General features: G+C 43.5%; 1 protein-coding gene across 1 annotated transcript in view; it reads left to right on the plus strand.

Moving 5' to 3' along the window:
• Positions 1-17,122, plus strand: part of LOC135213394 (proprotein convertase subtilisin/kexin type 7-like) — a 72,270-nt gene that overhangs the window by 14,400 nt on the left and 40,748 nt on the right. The window contains exon 3 of the mRNA XM_064247369.1: positions 14,634-14,737. Coding sequence (XP_064103439.1) covers positions 14,634-14,737 — 104 coding nt within the window. The remainder of the gene's footprint in view (positions 1-14,633; positions 14,738-17,122) is intronic.

Genomic DNA, 17,122 nt, shown 5'->3' on the forward strand with positions numbered 1-17,122 from the left:
CCCAATCCCAAGCTATCACATCAGTACAAATGAGGACTGTGTTCGCTTCCTCAGGAATTCTCCAGACCCTAACTTTATGGACTTCATGAAGTTTGCGGCTAATAAAGATGCTGATATTGACCCACAGAATATTCTCTTCCTAGAATCAGATAAGAGAGAGTCAACCATTAGACAATATGACTCAGCTGTTAAAAAATTAGCATCTTTCTTGAGAGAATAGAACACTACAACCATGACAGTTAATTTGGGCTATATCCTTTTTCAGGTCCTTGTTTGAAAAAGGTTTAGCAGCTAGCACGATTACCACTCATAAATCGGCTTTGAAGAAAATCTTTCAGTAGGTTTTCAGATAGATCTGACTGAATCTTATTTCACATCTATCTCTAAAGCCTGTGCTAGATTAGACCTTCTCAGAGGCCTCATACTACAGTTTCATGGTTCTTGAATGATGTCCTCAAACTAGCTTCAGATACTGACAACTCTCCTGTACATTCATAATGCTCCTGAGGAAGACATTATTCTTATTAAGCCTAGCCTCAGGAGCCAGAATTTCAGAAACTGTCGGCTCTATCCAGGGATGCGGTCATGTGAATTCCTCCCATCAGGAGAAGTTCTACTTGCTCCGGATCGTAGCTTTTTAGCCAAAAATGAGGATCCTCTTTGCAAGGTGGGCTCCTTGGAAGGTTATCCCACTTCCACAGGATCCTTCTCTCTGCCCAGTATCAACTCTTAGAGCCTTTCTATCTCGTACTTCTTCAAGATCCTCAGGTGCTCTCTTCATGAGAGAAAAAGGTGTACCGGTTGTCAGTAAAAGGTATTAGACAACAAATCCTTTACTTCATTAAACAAGCCAACCCTGAGTCATTCCCAAAAGCACATGATATCAGGGGAGTAGCCACCTCAATTAATTATTTTCAACATATGAATTTTGAGGATCTTAAAAAGTATACTGGATGGAAATCCCCGACAGTCTTTAAACGGCATTATTTAAAGTCCTTGGAATCTTTAAAGTTTTCAGCAGTAGCAGCGGGAAACATTGTTTCCCCTGATACTGTATAGTAGTTGTAGTATAGATCCAGGTCTCCTTTCTACCTACATCAGCCAACATGCCTCACCCTATCGCCAGGCTACTCGAATATCATAGCCTTAGCCGTTGAATCATATAGTGGATTGTCCCTTATTTTTTTGCTAGGGACATCCACACTTGTACTGATAATGTACTTCAGTGTACCTACCCTTATTTTTATGCTAGGGTAGGACACAATATGTTTGTATATATTCACCATTTTTGTATTTATGATGAACTTCAGTGTACCTACCCTTATTTTTATGCTAGGGTAGGACACAATGTGTTTGTATATATTTTGCAATACTTGTATTAATGATGGACTTCAGTGTACCTACCCTTATTTTTATGCTAGGGTAGGACACAATGAGTTTGTATATTTTGTAATTTTGTTAAGTAAATCCCTTTTTCTTTATATTACATGCATCACTGTAATTTACTGTAATTACCATTTAAGTACTTTAAGATTACTAACGTTCTATTGTTTTACTGTTTAGTATAAGTTAGTTTAAGTGCTTAGTTTGTATGCTGTAATTGATTTACTTATATTATATCCATCATTTTACACTGTTTTTCATTGTCCCTTTTTTCCCATCTTGTCTGTTTCTCTGGTACTCTTTCATAGGCCGACACGAGCTGAGCCCAGAAAAGGGATTTTGACGAAGGAAAAATCTATTTCTGGGTGATTGGCTCGTGTCGCCCTATGAAACCCCCCCTTTTATGGTTTGTTTCCCCCCCCCTTGCAGGACAAGATGTATTTAGTTGTTTTTAGATTAAGGATGTCCGCTAGGGGCGCTGCTGTCCGTGGCGTCCTCTAGTAGTAGTAGTAGAGGCTGCATCGCCCGTTGGTATCAGCTCTCTCTTGGGGGGATTCTGATGGGAAGTTCTAATTGGTGTTTGTCTCGTGGTAGTGTTCCACACTCGCCCCTATTATCATACCGACACTTCTTTTTAAGAGTGAGCGAGTCAGTTTTACTGACATTTTCTTAATTTGTTTTTCTTTGGTAATTCTGTGTTAATTTTACCTAGAAAGAATGATATAAGGATCCTTTCATAGGGCGACACGAGCCAATCACCCAGAAATAGATTTTTCCTTCGTCAAAATCCCTTATTTCCGCAGGTGCTACTGCCACGAGGGTGGACCTTGGTGAGGTATGGGCGTCCTTCCATTTGCAGGGCGTGCTAGTGTCCAGGGGCTGCGGTTCTATGTCTGGGCCTATTGCGGTCACCCATGAGTGGTGACCACGCTCCAGGTGACGACGTCCCTCCTCACCTGGTGTAATCACCTCACGTGGTAACAGTCTTGCCTACAGCCGCTGTGAAGTGCCGTTCGCCGTACCGAGAGGGGGGCGTGCCGCCGCCGCTCGTGGTTGCCGCGCTGCAGCGACCACACTTCCGCTGCCCTAGAGCTCGCCCCTGGACCTGCAGCCGGTACCAGGATGTTGCTGGCTGCTGCTCCACTTCCTGTGTTCCCGGTGCTGCCTGCCGTACCTGCCGATTCTGGGCTGACTGTCCATGCAGTTCGCGCTGGCTGTCCCGCCGTTGCTGCGCTGGCTGTCCCTGCCTTGCGTTGCTGCGCTGGCTGTCCCTGCCGTTGCTTGCGCTTGGCGGTCCTACCGATGCTGTGCTGGCTGTGCCTGCTGTTCCTGAGATGCCCATACCTGCTGATGTCGTCCCTGTTCGTGGTGGTACTACCCCAGACTTTGGTCTGTCTGTACAGGTGCGGGCCGGGCCCTGTAGCTTCGGCTACAGCAGCCCCGGCTCCGCCCTGGATAGCAGATCTTACGTCTGTCCTGAGGAAGCTGACGAAGAAGATGAGAACGGTTGTCGTCGTCGTCGTCTTCATCTTCTTCATCGTCGTCGGCTGCCGCCTTCTTCCCCTTCGACTTCTAAGGCTTCACAGCCGAGAAGAAGGGAATTGTTGCCTCCTCCCTCCTAAGAAGTCTCCCTCGGGAGCTTCTCGGGACCCGTCTCACCTAGGTGGGACGGGAGGGTTCCTTCCGCTGGTCCTACTGCTCCTTCGGGAGCGGGCCCGTCTCTTCTTCCGCAAGGAAGAAGACTACGGGGACCAGAGGGGTACCGGCTAACACCGGTACTTCCTCGCCTGGTGTCAGTGGTTCTGCCACTGCATCAGGGTCCGTCTCGGCCTCTCGTTCGCGGGAGGTACCGAGTGTACGGTCGCCTACCAGCGACCGTGCAGCCAGGAACCAGACCTCTGAGTCCGCTCAGCGTCAGGTTCACGGCACGGGGCGGAAGACTGGTGACAGCCGCTCACGCGACTCTCACCAGACCAGCTATCACTCTCGCGCGGAACAGCTGGCTACCCGGGGACGTGACGGTCCACGACCGGCCACGGGCTGAGGCTGGGAAGAGGTCCTCCCGTTCGCCGGTGCCAGCCACGGCTGGAACCAGCGACGTGACGTGCCGTGAGGACAAGCACCGGTCTCACTGTGACAGTGGAGCCTGCAGGTCGCCTGACCGTCGCTCTCACAGAGAGCGATCGGGTATGGCAACCAGCACCAGCTCAGTCCAGCCGTTCTCCACAGCGAGACGGTTCGACCAGGCCTGCAGCTCGATCGCCACCACGGGTTGACGATCGCCTGCAGCCCTCCCAAGCCTGCTGGTTCTGCCAGCGAGCAACGAGGGAGCGTCAGGTCTGCCTCTCCCGTACCTTCAACCTCCTCGGGTTACACCGGGAGGAGCGAGGTATTGAGGAGTGATCGTGAGGGGTGCGCCCTCACGATCCCACCACGACGCCCTACGTGCCAGGCACGGTTCTTGGACCGGCCAGGACGTATGCGCAAGTGGATGGGAAGACCGAGAGGGCTGTCGCTGTTCCCCCTTCTTAGGAGGAAGGTTCTCGGAATATGCTCTTGTTCGAAGGGCTTAACGGTCCCACTCTGCAAGATGCTGTGACTTCCGAGATCCAGAGGAACTTTGCCGAGGTTATGGGCGCTGATTCGTCAGCACAACGACCTCGGGGAAGGATCGCCGCTCCCACCAGCAGAGCCACGTCTCGGCTCGAGTCGTTTTGGGGCCCGAGAGGGAACCCAAATCGACGGTGGGTCTGCCGCGATCGGAGCTTGCCGACTGTGTTGAACCAGGTAGTCTCTCGTCTCCGGACAAGAAGGCTCTCTCAGTTCTGGCCGGTCGAACAAGCTACTTCACCTCCTCTACTGCGACAGAGGCGTTTCTACGTGTCTTCGGACACCGTATTTGAATACCCCTTCGGTCCTCCTGAGAGGTTTCGACCTCGACGAGGACTGGAATGAGTCGGGAGGACGGTATCGGCTCTCTCCTGTCAGGTGTCGATCAGCCCCACCCAGACGACGTTCACAGTGGCGGCAGATCCTTACCTCTACAGTATGAGTTCGTAACCCTCCTCGGGAAAACGTTTTCTCCTGACGATACGTTTTCCCAGGCTCTGAGAGGCCATCGCCGTAAGGCGATGGCTGCTCCTTTTCTTCTCCAACTGCTAGTTCCGCTGGGAAGGCGAGCCAGTATCCATTCCTCCCCCATTCCCTCTCTCCTTAACGCTACGAGGGAAAGGGGAGGGATCCTACAGAGATTTCTCTGTAAGATCCCACGTTAGGGGCTTGCGCTACCGGGGGACCTTCGGGGTCCTACCTGACGTAAGCCCCGGTCGTTGATGAGGGATCCTGCCCCTTTCTCGATTTCTACGGGAATCGAGAGGACCACCAGCCGATATCGTTTGACGAATTCGGTGGGGGTTTCGCAGAGTGCTTAGAATTCTACGGAATTTCTAGCACACTCAGAGTGTTGAGTTTTTTACGATCTCCAAACACTTAGGCGAGACCACGGTCCAAAGTGAGCGAGAATCCCCGATAATTGTTACGATAATCGGGAACCTCGCTTATGCTCGAATTCCTGTAATTTCTAGCATTTGGAAGAAGACCTGCTGCTGAAAGAAGAGTATCTCACAGTAGGGCGATTAACCTGGAATAGAGAAGAACGGACGGGAACTTCCAGTTTGGCTTGAATTATCGTCTTCGGTATTCTGTTCACCATTGAAGCTTTCCTTTGGGAAAGACTTCTCCTTCACTCCCGTGACTAGAGAACGAAGGCGGTCGATCTCCAATCCTTATTCTCATTCCTCGAGGGGAAAAGAATTTAGGATGGAGGTCGTTGTACAGAACCTACAAATACTACGTAGGTATTACCCCTCAGTCGCGACATGATTCTTGTAACAGTTGAATTGTCCGGGGGGTAGGCGCATACCGTAGTTTAACTCTACGGTTTGTGACCGAGACGAATTGTATCTTAATTGAACTGCAACTCGGGGTTGCCTGCAACCTCCCAGCAGTTATCAGTTTCGATTTTAGATACTTGGTATTGTCATGACAACACCAAATCAGCTTTTGTATTTACCGAAATCCGTTTCGTTTAAATATAATTGCTGGGCGAGCGTTATTCTTTATGCTCGTGGGTTCTAGCCGAACGCATTCCTTCGTGGAATAATGGATTAACTGGCAACTCAGGATGACGAGTCACCGAGAGCTACTGCGTATTGAACTGCCTGATAGCGGCTCAGTATCAGCTAGGTCTCGGAGATGCACGGTCGGTTACGTCTCTCTCTCCCCTGGTTTGATTGACTACCGAACCGTATCTCTGCCCAACAATCATGGACTTAGGTCTCTGATTAACGGGGATTCTCGCAATAATGAAGGACCATCTACTGCTGTGACGCTCGATTTCATCGCCTTCGACATTGCGAGAATTTTCAACAGAGATATCTCTTGGACTCTTTCATCTTTCTGTTTACCGCACGGTAACAGAAGTCTGTACTAGTCAACCGCTGCATCGCACCGCGATAATGCGAATGATTTTTGCAGACATCTGAGTTTGTCTTCAAAATATCTCGTATTCGTAGGTGTGCAATTATTCATTGCTCGCCCCGAATTAACAGATATGTCAGAAGACATCGCCTACTCTCCGACCTGACAGCTCTACTTCCAAATGTTCAGCCCATGAGAAGCAGTTCTTCAGGCAGTATTTCCTGTCTTCATTACTGAAAAGCGCTCCGCTTTTATTGCAACTACGATCCTCACCCGGACAGCAATGAATAGCGGTTAGCGTTCTCAGTCTTTGTAGCACAGGTTCAGAATCTTGAGAATCCTTCTCTCGGTTCAGCTGCGAAGACGTAGGTTGCATTTTCTGTACACCTTCGTCTTCAACGACACATAGTGTTGTTTCTCCTTAGCCGAGAATCAACTATACTATGAGATATCTTGCCATCAAGGACCTCGGTCTCTAGAAGGCAATTGACTTTCGCCTGTTGGGCACATGCCTTAAGAGAGTCATCACCTTGCCTTCTGGCATCGGTGACGAACAAATTATTTGTTTAGTCTCTTGCAGAACCCTTTTAAGGCGAAAGGTCACGTGACTTGCTCGGGTGCTTGGACAACTTGCCTCCTACCGAACGCAGTCAGTCGGCAGCTGTCAGAGCGCCCAGTCTGTTACGAACTTCGCTGTGGACTTAGTTCGGTTGTTCCATAACAATCTTTTCTTCGTCCTAACGGCTTGTCACAGTACCCATACCATCGACACCCACCATTGAGTGTCGGTGTCCTATCCCATACCGAGAAGAACAACTTCGCTGCAGACGGATAGACCAGTATGGTTACAGGACATCACCGAAGTCGAGAAGAGGGTTAGGTCATAACGACCATTCCCTTCTTTTCCTCTGAGGTAATTGCATGACTTTTCCTGCGAAGTCAAGCATCCAGGGGATGGGGATTCGTGACGCTCGATTTCGTACCGAATTCGTAGCGAAGACTCTGAACCCTTCGGTTCCTGACGATCGGTTAGAGTCCTTCACAATCCCTCCCTAATGGACTTCACCGCCTTCGATGCGAAGGAGATGCTGCTTTGTCCTGTGAAAGCGCGACCGCGCTTTCTGAAGAAACTCGACATCCCAGGATGAGTGTTGAAGACTCTTCGTCAGCACCAAGATGACCTAGAAGTACACTCCCTCGAGTTACACAAGAACTTCTCCATGCGCAGGTACTGAAGGCAGGGGTCTGGTACACCAGACCACCGGCACCTCCTTCTACCTTTGGATATTGCCCCACAGGTCCTTGGATCGTTTTCCTTAGGACCCGTGGTGGCTGCTCAACACGTTGTCTAGCTAACCCAGACCCTAGCAGGCTGAACAGCATCGAGTCCTGGTGTGACTGTAAGAATAGATAAGTGAATGAGAGAGTGACTGGCTTCTCTTCCTATCTTTTTCTCCCCCTCTACCTGTGGGTAGAGGGATACGGTCATCACCTTGCTGGATAAGGACGAGATGCCGGTGAGCTACTCGACAGAGCCCCATCCTATCCCTTTCACTAGGATGGGAGCGAATATCCACCACTTTCTCCTACAAGGGGGGGGAAGTGGATGCCAACAAGAGACAAACCATAACTTTATGTTGCCTCTTGCAAATAGGAACTTGTTCTTGTTTGCTGGTACGAAGAGATACGCTTGCCTCTCTCTTAGTACTTGGTCCAGAGGTCTGACCATTGATCCTGCGGTGCACACCCCGATCAATCGGACAGAGGCTTGGATCCCTCCCTCGCTCTTACGACCAGGGAGGCATTCCAAGGTTGGGCGAACACCAGTCTGTTCACAAAAGACTCAGATTCCTCCCACCAAGAAGTTGAGTCTTCCTATTGTAAAAGGACCGAAGGTTTGTATGCCGTGTCGGAACAAATGACAATTTGTCCAAAATTGCATTTTTCCTAACTATACCAAACCTGAGGTCCTTTTACACATAGCCCCACCTCATGCCACCCCTCACTCTGCAGTTTTGCTTGGGCCAAAAGCAAAAGTGATTTGTTTACCTACCAGTCGCGCGCGCGCGCCTGTCGGACAAGCAGTTAACTACCGAACCCCTTGTTCGAAAACTTACGACCTATCCAGCTGCCGCTAGTACCTTCCTATTGTAAAAGGACCTCAGGTTTTGTATAGTTAGGAAAAATGCAATTTTGGACAAATTGTCATATTTCAGCTCACGGCCATATACATAGAATATACAAAATACAGACAGCAACATACACAATCTAGATACATGAGAGACATGATAAAAAAAAAAAAGAATAATCGGCACTTATCCACAAATAGCTGAGGTAGCTATTTTTCATAATAATGAAAAATTAAAATATCAGCAATAAATATAATAATGACAAAATCTGCAGATGACATCTTGCCAATACAGAGATTAAGTCCTGTAGGGGACAAAGGCCTCATTTTCCCATCTTTCCCACAATTTAGATCTTTTTCTTGCTTCACTCCTTAGTAGGATGCTTTTTATGAGCAAGTTGCTGCTGTTTCTCACTCGGGTTACCAGACTGGACATTGTTCCCCTAACAATGATTTTTAAATTGTCCAAGTGGTTTTCTAAGAACATCTGTGTGGCGGAGTGGTAGCGTGGAGTGTTTGTGAGGCGTCTTAAAATGTCACTGTGCACAACAGTGATTAAGTCTCATGGTCTCTCGAGTATAGTTCGTCCAGAGGGAACACCCATAGATACTGTAGCAGTACGAGCGGAAGAGCAGCAGTTTCACGTGTCGGTGACAGAAGGCAAACCTCCTTGCAATCATGTTGCCAGATGCACATAGTTTATGACGCCTCTGTTCAATGTCTGCCGTATCTTTTAGGTCGTCGGTGATAATGTGACCCAAATACGGAAATTCGTGCACAAATTCCAGCCGATGGTTTCCAAGGAAAATTTGTGGTTCTGCAATATGCTTAAGTGATGTCGGGAGCAGCAACATGCACTGGGTCTTGGTTTCGTTGTAGATTATATCAAATTCCTCTGCATATTGGCAGCAAGTGTTGATGAGTCATTGAAGACCTTGCACTGATGGGGAAATCAGAACCATATCGTCGGCATAACAGAGGTTGTTTATAGTTGTTTCATTGACAGTGCATCCGATTGGGAGTGAGTTGACATTCAAGGCATCTGTGTACATATTAAGCAGGTATGGAGAGAGAATGCCCCTTTGCCGAAGCCCGTTTAGGGAGCCGAAGGTGTACGATAATACGTTACCCCATTTGACACAGAATTGCTGTGTGGAGAACCAGCAATGTAAAATGCCAATTAGATATAGGGGTGTGCCCCTTTTATGCAGCTTCAGGTAGTTTACTCTGTCAAATGCTTTTCTCACATCTACAAAACAAAGGAAAACAGGAGGCTGATGAATAAGGTTTTGTAGTTCAGCAATTTTTTCAGTATGTAGATGCAGGTGTCGGTTGAGTGGTTTGCTTTAAACCCGAACTGGTTGTCAGTGGTGTGTAGAAAGGGAAGAAGTCTCACTAGAAGAACCGACTCAAGTATCTTCGATGCAGTCGTTGTGATTGCAACCGGCCAGTAGTTGCCAGGGTCAGCTGCATCCTTTAGCTTGTTTTTGATTAATGGTATCAAGTGACTTAAGAGATGGAGGGAAAGGGGTTAGCCTAACTAGAAAATATGGGATAGATAAAAAGGAGGAAAAATGGTTAGCCTATTGTAATTTGGTCTCAAAAATTTAACTCGCATGTTACATGAGACACATGATCAAATCATCGTTTTAGGGTAAAAATTTGGGGTTGCAAGATATGCAAGATCACGTTACACGAGTAGTATATGGTAGATTTTATTTGGATCTTCACATCCAGAAACAGAACAAACTTGAGACAGGCGCTCATAACCAAGTTTGTTAGGCCTAATGGGAGTGAAGACATGCGTGATCCCCAGCCCCCAAAATCTCAAATGGTTCACAAAGCCTTCCTTCTGCAGAAGAACTCTTCACGGAAGATGAGATAGAGGAGTTTGAAGGTTTTTTGGCAGGGGATGGGTAGAGGAAATTCCACCCAAAATATTTTTTAAAGACTTTTACAGCAGGAAATGACTTATCATACAGTACTACACTTGTACTTAATGGTGACAGTGTTTGTGTGGTGAGTTTTCACCATCCTGGGTGTAATTTTAAACATTTTCAAGCCATTAAAACTGAAACATTTTTAATGTTTTGTTTATCCATAAGAACAATTTCACATTAGAAAAAATTACAGTATATTGTACATAGAAAGTATTGAAAATGGGTAGTAAAAAACTTTGACTGGGTAAGTTGCTGTTTGCTTTGGCCCTAATGGAATTATTCCCATAAGGTATGTGTATCGAAATCTGCAATTTTCCAGTTCTGTGAGGCCATGGATCAACCAAATTCTTGCATAATTGGGGACCGTACTGTATATTAAATACAAATAATTTTCTCTCTCTCTCTCTCTCTCTCTCTCTCTCTCTCTCTCTCTCTCTCTCTCTCTTCTCTCTCTTGTTAACTAGTTGCTATTAATGCATTTGCACACTGTTTGTGTGTATGTTCATAATGTTGTTAAAATGCTAGTATGGTAATATACATTTGGAAGACTAAAAACAAACATATAAATTTTTTTGTTGTCAGCCGCTAGTAAAGAGAAATAGATTAACATTCCTGAGAAATTAAAGAGATAAACTCGTTCTCTCTCTCTCTCTCTCTCTCTCTCTCTCTCTCTCTCTCTCTCTCTCTCTCTCTCTCTGAGATAAGAGATTTTTTTGTGGTGTTTATTAATATTTTCAAGTAATAATAATAATGATGTAACTAATCACAAAATGCACATGAAAATATTGTTTCCTTCCTTTCCCTCATCCAGAGCTGTCAAACATGTCAAGTTAATGTGACAGGTGGGGGAGTGTTGCCAATTAGCTGGCAAATAATTTTTACTAAGGCACTTACAACATATTTAATACACAGTCAGACATATTACGATGTACATAAACTGTGCTGTGAACGTGTTGGTATATATATGTATATATAGTATATATATATATATATATATATATATATATATATATATATATATATGTATATAATCCAGTGGCGGGAACTTGGCAGTCATTCCCGTTCCAGGCACTGACAGAGGCACAAGTTGGACAAACAGGAAATTTTGAAAGCCCAGCAATATCTGGACATGATATTAGACAACTTAGATGATCCTGAATTAGCTCTGGCCATGGTGGATCATTACTATGCCGTGTTGATATAAAGAGTAATGAAAATACTGCAGGAACAAACATGCAAGAAGCAAAAAAGATGCAATGCAGAAGATGCTGGATGTGGGCCTACTTACAAAGAAGGGAGAGAAAGGTAATAATGACAACTTGATGAGAGAGTTGGCAATTGAAACTCCAGGACTTTACCAGGATTACAGAGTAATCTAGAATGTACAAAATCCGAAACAATAATTCCCATAAGGAGAAATGCAAATCCAATTAGTAATGCATTCCAGACACCTAAAAAATATTTACAAAAAATATATTTTGTTGAGAATAAGCACAGTTTTACATACAGAAAACTATGAGAAATAAGTATAAATGAATAATGAAGTGGAGAGGTTATTGTTTGGAAAGGTAATCCCCCTCCAGAAGGACTTCAGGTATCAAGGACCTATCTGGGATTACTTCTCCTCTTCATTTTTTGCTGGCACTAGGACCAGCTTGAGAGTTACTGGACTCCTGTCACACAACACGGCTGTCAAAAGACATTTGTTTCTGGCATCTTTAAAATGTGCCTAAAACGAAACAAGGCATTGTCATTAAGTTAAACATGTTGATGACACAGATTACATCTTTGTTGGGATGATAATTCTTCACAAAATGTTTTACATCACTCCACTTTACAGACTGTCCTTAATCACCGAAGTGGGCACATTATGTATGCCCATTCACTAACAGCAGCACTTCTCTTAGGCATTTCCTTAATGAGATCAACATGCAACATCCTTGCAGTTTCACAGATTATTGCCTCCAGCACTTTGCTACAAACTTTCTTTGGCCCCATGATGGCTTATTTAGCAGTTGCACTTAAATAAAAAAAAAAGCACAAAAAACAACGAACACAAAAGCAGAATGGGTCACGAGAGAACATCGGATGCATTGTTTGGGTGCTCAGTATGGGCCTAGTCACAAGGTGGTCCCTGGAAGGAGCGTTTCTGGGTGCACGAATTCTGAGGAAATGTATGAAACCCAAGTCCATATTTCGTCGGAAAAAGTCAATGAAAACCGAATCTTAAGAAAACCAGGGCATACAAAATCTGAGGTTTGACTATTCATCATTTCACACACTTAAGATTCTTGCTTATATTCACCCATCTGTTTTCATTTCTTTTCTAATCTCTCTCTCTCTCTCTCTCTCTCTCTCTCTCTCTCTCTCTCTCTCTCTCTCTCTCTCTCTCTCTCTCTCTCTCTCTCTCTTACCTTATCCATCCTTATGTACTTTTCTGTCATCATCATGATATTACTATAGTTGATTCACTTAAGATAGATTCTTGGGTGAGCCCTGTGCCTACGAGACGTTTGTTTGGGGGCCTCTGATTGGCTGGTATCATGAGGTAGGCAGCTTGCTTAGTGTCTCATTTTTTTGTCTGTAGCTTAGAAAGCTAGCCATATGTTTATGTTTCTTCATTTATCTCACGTTTTGTACAAGATAGGAAAGGTTTGTTCGTACCATAGGATTCGATATTAATTGTGCAACGAAATCATTTTTTCATGAAATTAATAAGATAAAACACAAAGGAATTACAATGAGTAAAAGTGAAGAGAGAAGCATGTAATTCTTTACATGCTTTTACTTGTCATTGGATTTTGAATCATTCATGGAATCAAGACAAAATAAAACTTGTGTTTTCATACAATAAATTCACCCTGAATATGCTGTTGCTTTCAGATTTTAGATACATGTGATATGTGAAGAGAAAATGAAGAATATGTCGTATGTTGCATCCGTAATTGACTCGAGTTTAACAGTAGCACCTGCCGAGAGACAGTGATCTGCAAGAACCATTGCGTTGGTCCTCAGCAGTCGTTGACGGTTGCCAATTAGCGATATGAGAAGTTTGTAGTTTTGACAATATTTACCATATTGTCATTAAATTTTCTGTAAATAAATGTGCAGAATTCCCATTATGCATATTGAATATTTTCATTCCAGTTTCATTTATTTTGTGAGTATGTCTGGATATATCTAATAAGAAAAAAAAAAAGAATCTGATGAGGTATCGATAGAGATCTGGGTGGGCGGCGGGAAATTCAGTCTAGCAAAGAAGTTGAACTCTGTGGCCAGACTTCGCACTCTTCAACTTGACCTAAGCTTTAATCAGGTTGGTTCAGCATATTCTTCCTAATTTTCTTATATGAATATATTTTCAAACCATAGGGATACCAGAGACTTATCTGAGTGATATGAAATAATCTCATTGGAGTAATAAACAACAAAGAAATAAGAAAGATTGTTTTCCTTTCAGGCTGAGTCAAGCACAGTTGCAACATAAGAAGACATATTCCTCATTTTCTCTTCACTTATCACACACAACTAAAATCTGAAAACACCAGCATATTCAGGGTGAAATAATTGTATGAAAACACAAGTTTTATTTTGCCTTCATTGCATGAATGATTCAAACTCTGATGACAAGTAAAAATAGGTATGAAGAACTACATGCTTTTCTCTTCACTTTTAATTGTTGTAATTCCCTGGTGTTTTATCTTATTGATTTCAGGAAGAAATTATTTAGTTGTACAATTAATATTGAATCCCAAACTTTTCCTATCTTGTGCAAAACATGAAATAAATGAAGAAACAAACATATTGCTAGTTTTCTAAGCTACAGACAAAAATACGAGACACTGCTGCCTACCTCCCGATACCAGCCAATCAGAAGCCACCAAACAAACGTCTCGTAGGCACAGGGATCACCCAAGAATCTACCTTCAGTGAATCGACTATAGTGTCCTTGTTTGGGGCAGGGTGTCACAGATAGATCTGGGTTTGATGCCTGGTGGCCTTCCAGTTGTGCACCAGTCACATTTGCCTTTGATCTTTGCTGAACTCAGAGCCAGTACTAATCATTTACTGCTTTCTCATTTTTATTACCTCTTTTGTATTAGTTTTTTGCCGTGTGCTACTCGATGAGCCTTTAAATCCTTTACATGATTTAATTTACTTTGCTTCTCTTTTATCTTGCTGTGTAACCTTTCTAACACCCTTTTTTCATTGTCTTGATTGTCAAAAAGGGATACTATTGCTTTTATTGACGAGAATTTCCAGAGGCATCTGTAGGAGCTGTGGTGGCCTCATTAAACACTTTGTAATGTTTTAACCTGAGGTGCATTAAGAGTTGTCATACTGATACCTCGAGGGTGGAAATGCCAACAGGCTCAGCTTGCGGATCCTGAGGTGGGGTGATATTTCTGATATGCTCTGTCAATCTGTTTGGTTCCCACCAACATAATTAGGATGGGAGAGATTGTACTATTTTAAGTCTCAGTCCCAGCAAGCTTGTTGTGCTTACAAGTGTAATTTTGTCAGTGCTGTCTCTTTTGGGTAGGGTAGGGAGACAATAGTGTAGTGTCATCTCTTACTAGTGTATAGGTGGAGTGCTTAACAAAAAATATTAATGATGACATTGGTAATAAAGGTACCAGAACAAACATAAATTCTTTTACTGAATTCTGACCTTTAATTTTTTTCATTTTATGTTTTTCCAGGTTCATGTGACGATAGAACATGAGTATAGAGGAAGTCTGAAAATAATTCTCATATGTCCGAGTGGAACCAGATCCATTCTTGCTACCCCAAGGGATGCTGACAAGTAAGTTTTTCCTTTGAGACCCAAGAAATGTAAAATGTCACTAAACTCATTGTAGGGTACATTGCCGTTTACATTTGGTTTTTTTAGATTCCATTTAATTCTATTCCCTCTGAATATCCTTCTTCAACTTTTTGTTCCCATTTTTGCTTATCAAATTGGGTAATTTTGTTATGAATTAGCAAAACACACATGAATTTTAATTTACAGATAATCTTCCGATAATTCAGAATAGCCGGGGTTCAACGCTAACCATGATCTTAAATATGTTATAATAATAATAATAAAGGGATTTTGACGTAAGGAAAAATCTATTTCTGTGGGGCGATTGCTCGTGTCGCCAGCGAAATATCCTTTAATCTATTATTTCTAGGGTAAATGTACTAACACATACCAGAGAATAAATAAAATAAAGAAAAAGGTCAGTATAACTGACTCGCTCACCCTCCAGGAGGGTGTCGGTATGAACACTAGGCGAGTGAGACCACTACCACGAGCCAAATGCCAATAGAAATCTCCCACTACAAAAACCCTCCAAGATGGGGAGCCGACCCACAGAGTGAGCAGCTCGTACTACTACTACTCCATCCCATGCTGCCGACTGCTGCGCCTCTGGTGGCCATCCTGAAGTTAGCAGACAATCTTGGGCGAAGGGATGGGTAGGGTGGGATTTCGCTGGCGACACGAGCCAATCGCCCAGAAATAGATTTTTCCTTACGTCAAAATCCCTTTTCTGGGCTCAGCTCGTGTCGCTGCGCGAAATCGTACCAGAGAAATAGCACAAGATTGTAAACAAAAGTAAAATTAAAATAAATCAGAATAGGTCTCAATAAAAGATAAAATATATATAAATAAGAATATAATTGCTAAAGATACATATACAGGGGCAGGGGTAAAAAATTAAAATTTAAATATGCTTAAATTACCCTTAAATCTAATCATGTTTTGTTAACATAAGGTAATTTACATATATACAGGTAAAAATGATTTACATGTATCAAATGATATCTGTGTAATAGCATGTATCAAAAGCATAATAGCAATTAATATAAATAACCAACGATAATAATATATAAAGGAATGTATATGACTTAATATACAAACCCGTAACCATTATAATATGATGTATCCCCTAGCATAAAAATAAGGGGAAACATCCTGAGATCAATGTTTATAATCATTTGTGAGTGTCCCTAGCCAGACAATAAGGGGTCACCCACTACACTATCATAAAAGCAGCTAAGACACAAGGTGAATGCAAATGAACAAGGTAGGAATAGACGAACTTTTTGGGTGAGGCAGGTAGAAAGGAGGACTGAAATCTTCTACTACAAATTAGCTAGAGTCAGGGGAAACTATGTTACCCGCTGCTACTGCTGGAATTTCAGAGCTTCCAAGGATTTAGGTAGTGACGTTTGAACACTGTCGTGATTTCCATCCAGTATACTTTTTTCAACTCATCGAAGTTCATATGTTGGAAATAATTAATTGAGGTGGCTACTGCTCTGACATCATGTGCTTTCGGAAAGAGTCAGGATTGGCTTGCTTAATAAAGTACAGGATTTGCTGCCTGATGCCTTTAATGGATAAAGTTCCACCACCTTTTTCCCTCTTAAAGAGGGACCCGATGAAGATAGGAGGTCCTGGACAGAAAGGCTCGTAAGGTTAAAACTGGGCAAAGGGATACATCTTGTGGAAGGGGCAGTACCTTCCAAGGTTCCCACCTCATCAAAGGATCTTCATTCTTTGCTAAAAGCTACGTTCCGGAGAAAGTAGGACTTCCCCTGTGGAAGGAATTGAATATGATCCGGGTCCCTGGATAGAGCCGACAGTTCTGAAATTCTTGCTCCTGAAGCTAAGCTTAATAAAAAATAGGGTTTTTCTTAAGAGCATTATAAACGAGCCATGTGTCATTATCGTTTCGGAAGCCAGTTTTAGAACATCGTTTAAGAACCATGAAACTGACGTAGGCCTTACAGAAGGCCTAAGCCTAGCACATGCCTTAGGAATAGACGAGAAGTAAGAATCCGTCAAGTCTATGTTGAATCCAAATTGAAAATATCTTTTTCAAAGCTGACTTGTTTGTCGTAATTGTGCTAGCTGCTAAACCTTTTTCAAATAAGGATCTGAAAAAGGATATAGCTGAATTAACTGTCATGATTCTAATATCCGATTCTCTCAGGAAGATTGCTAACTTTTTGACAGCAGCATCATACTGTCTCAAATTTGTTGAATCCCTTTTATCGGATTCCAAGAAGAGAATATTCTGAGGGTCAATATTCGCATCTCTTTTTGCCGCAAACTTCATGAAATCCATAAAGTTAGGGTTTTGAGAATCCCTGAGGAAGCGAACACAGTCTTCGTTTGTACTGACTGGGAGAGCTTGGG

This window comes from Macrobrachium nipponense, chromosome 42 (assembly GCF_015104395.2).
Source record: "Macrobrachium nipponense isolate FS-2020 chromosome 42, ASM1510439v2, whole genome shotgun sequence".
In the NCBI taxonomy this organism is placed as follows: Eukaryota; Metazoa; Arthropoda; class Malacostraca; order Decapoda; family Palaemonidae; genus Macrobrachium; species Macrobrachium nipponense.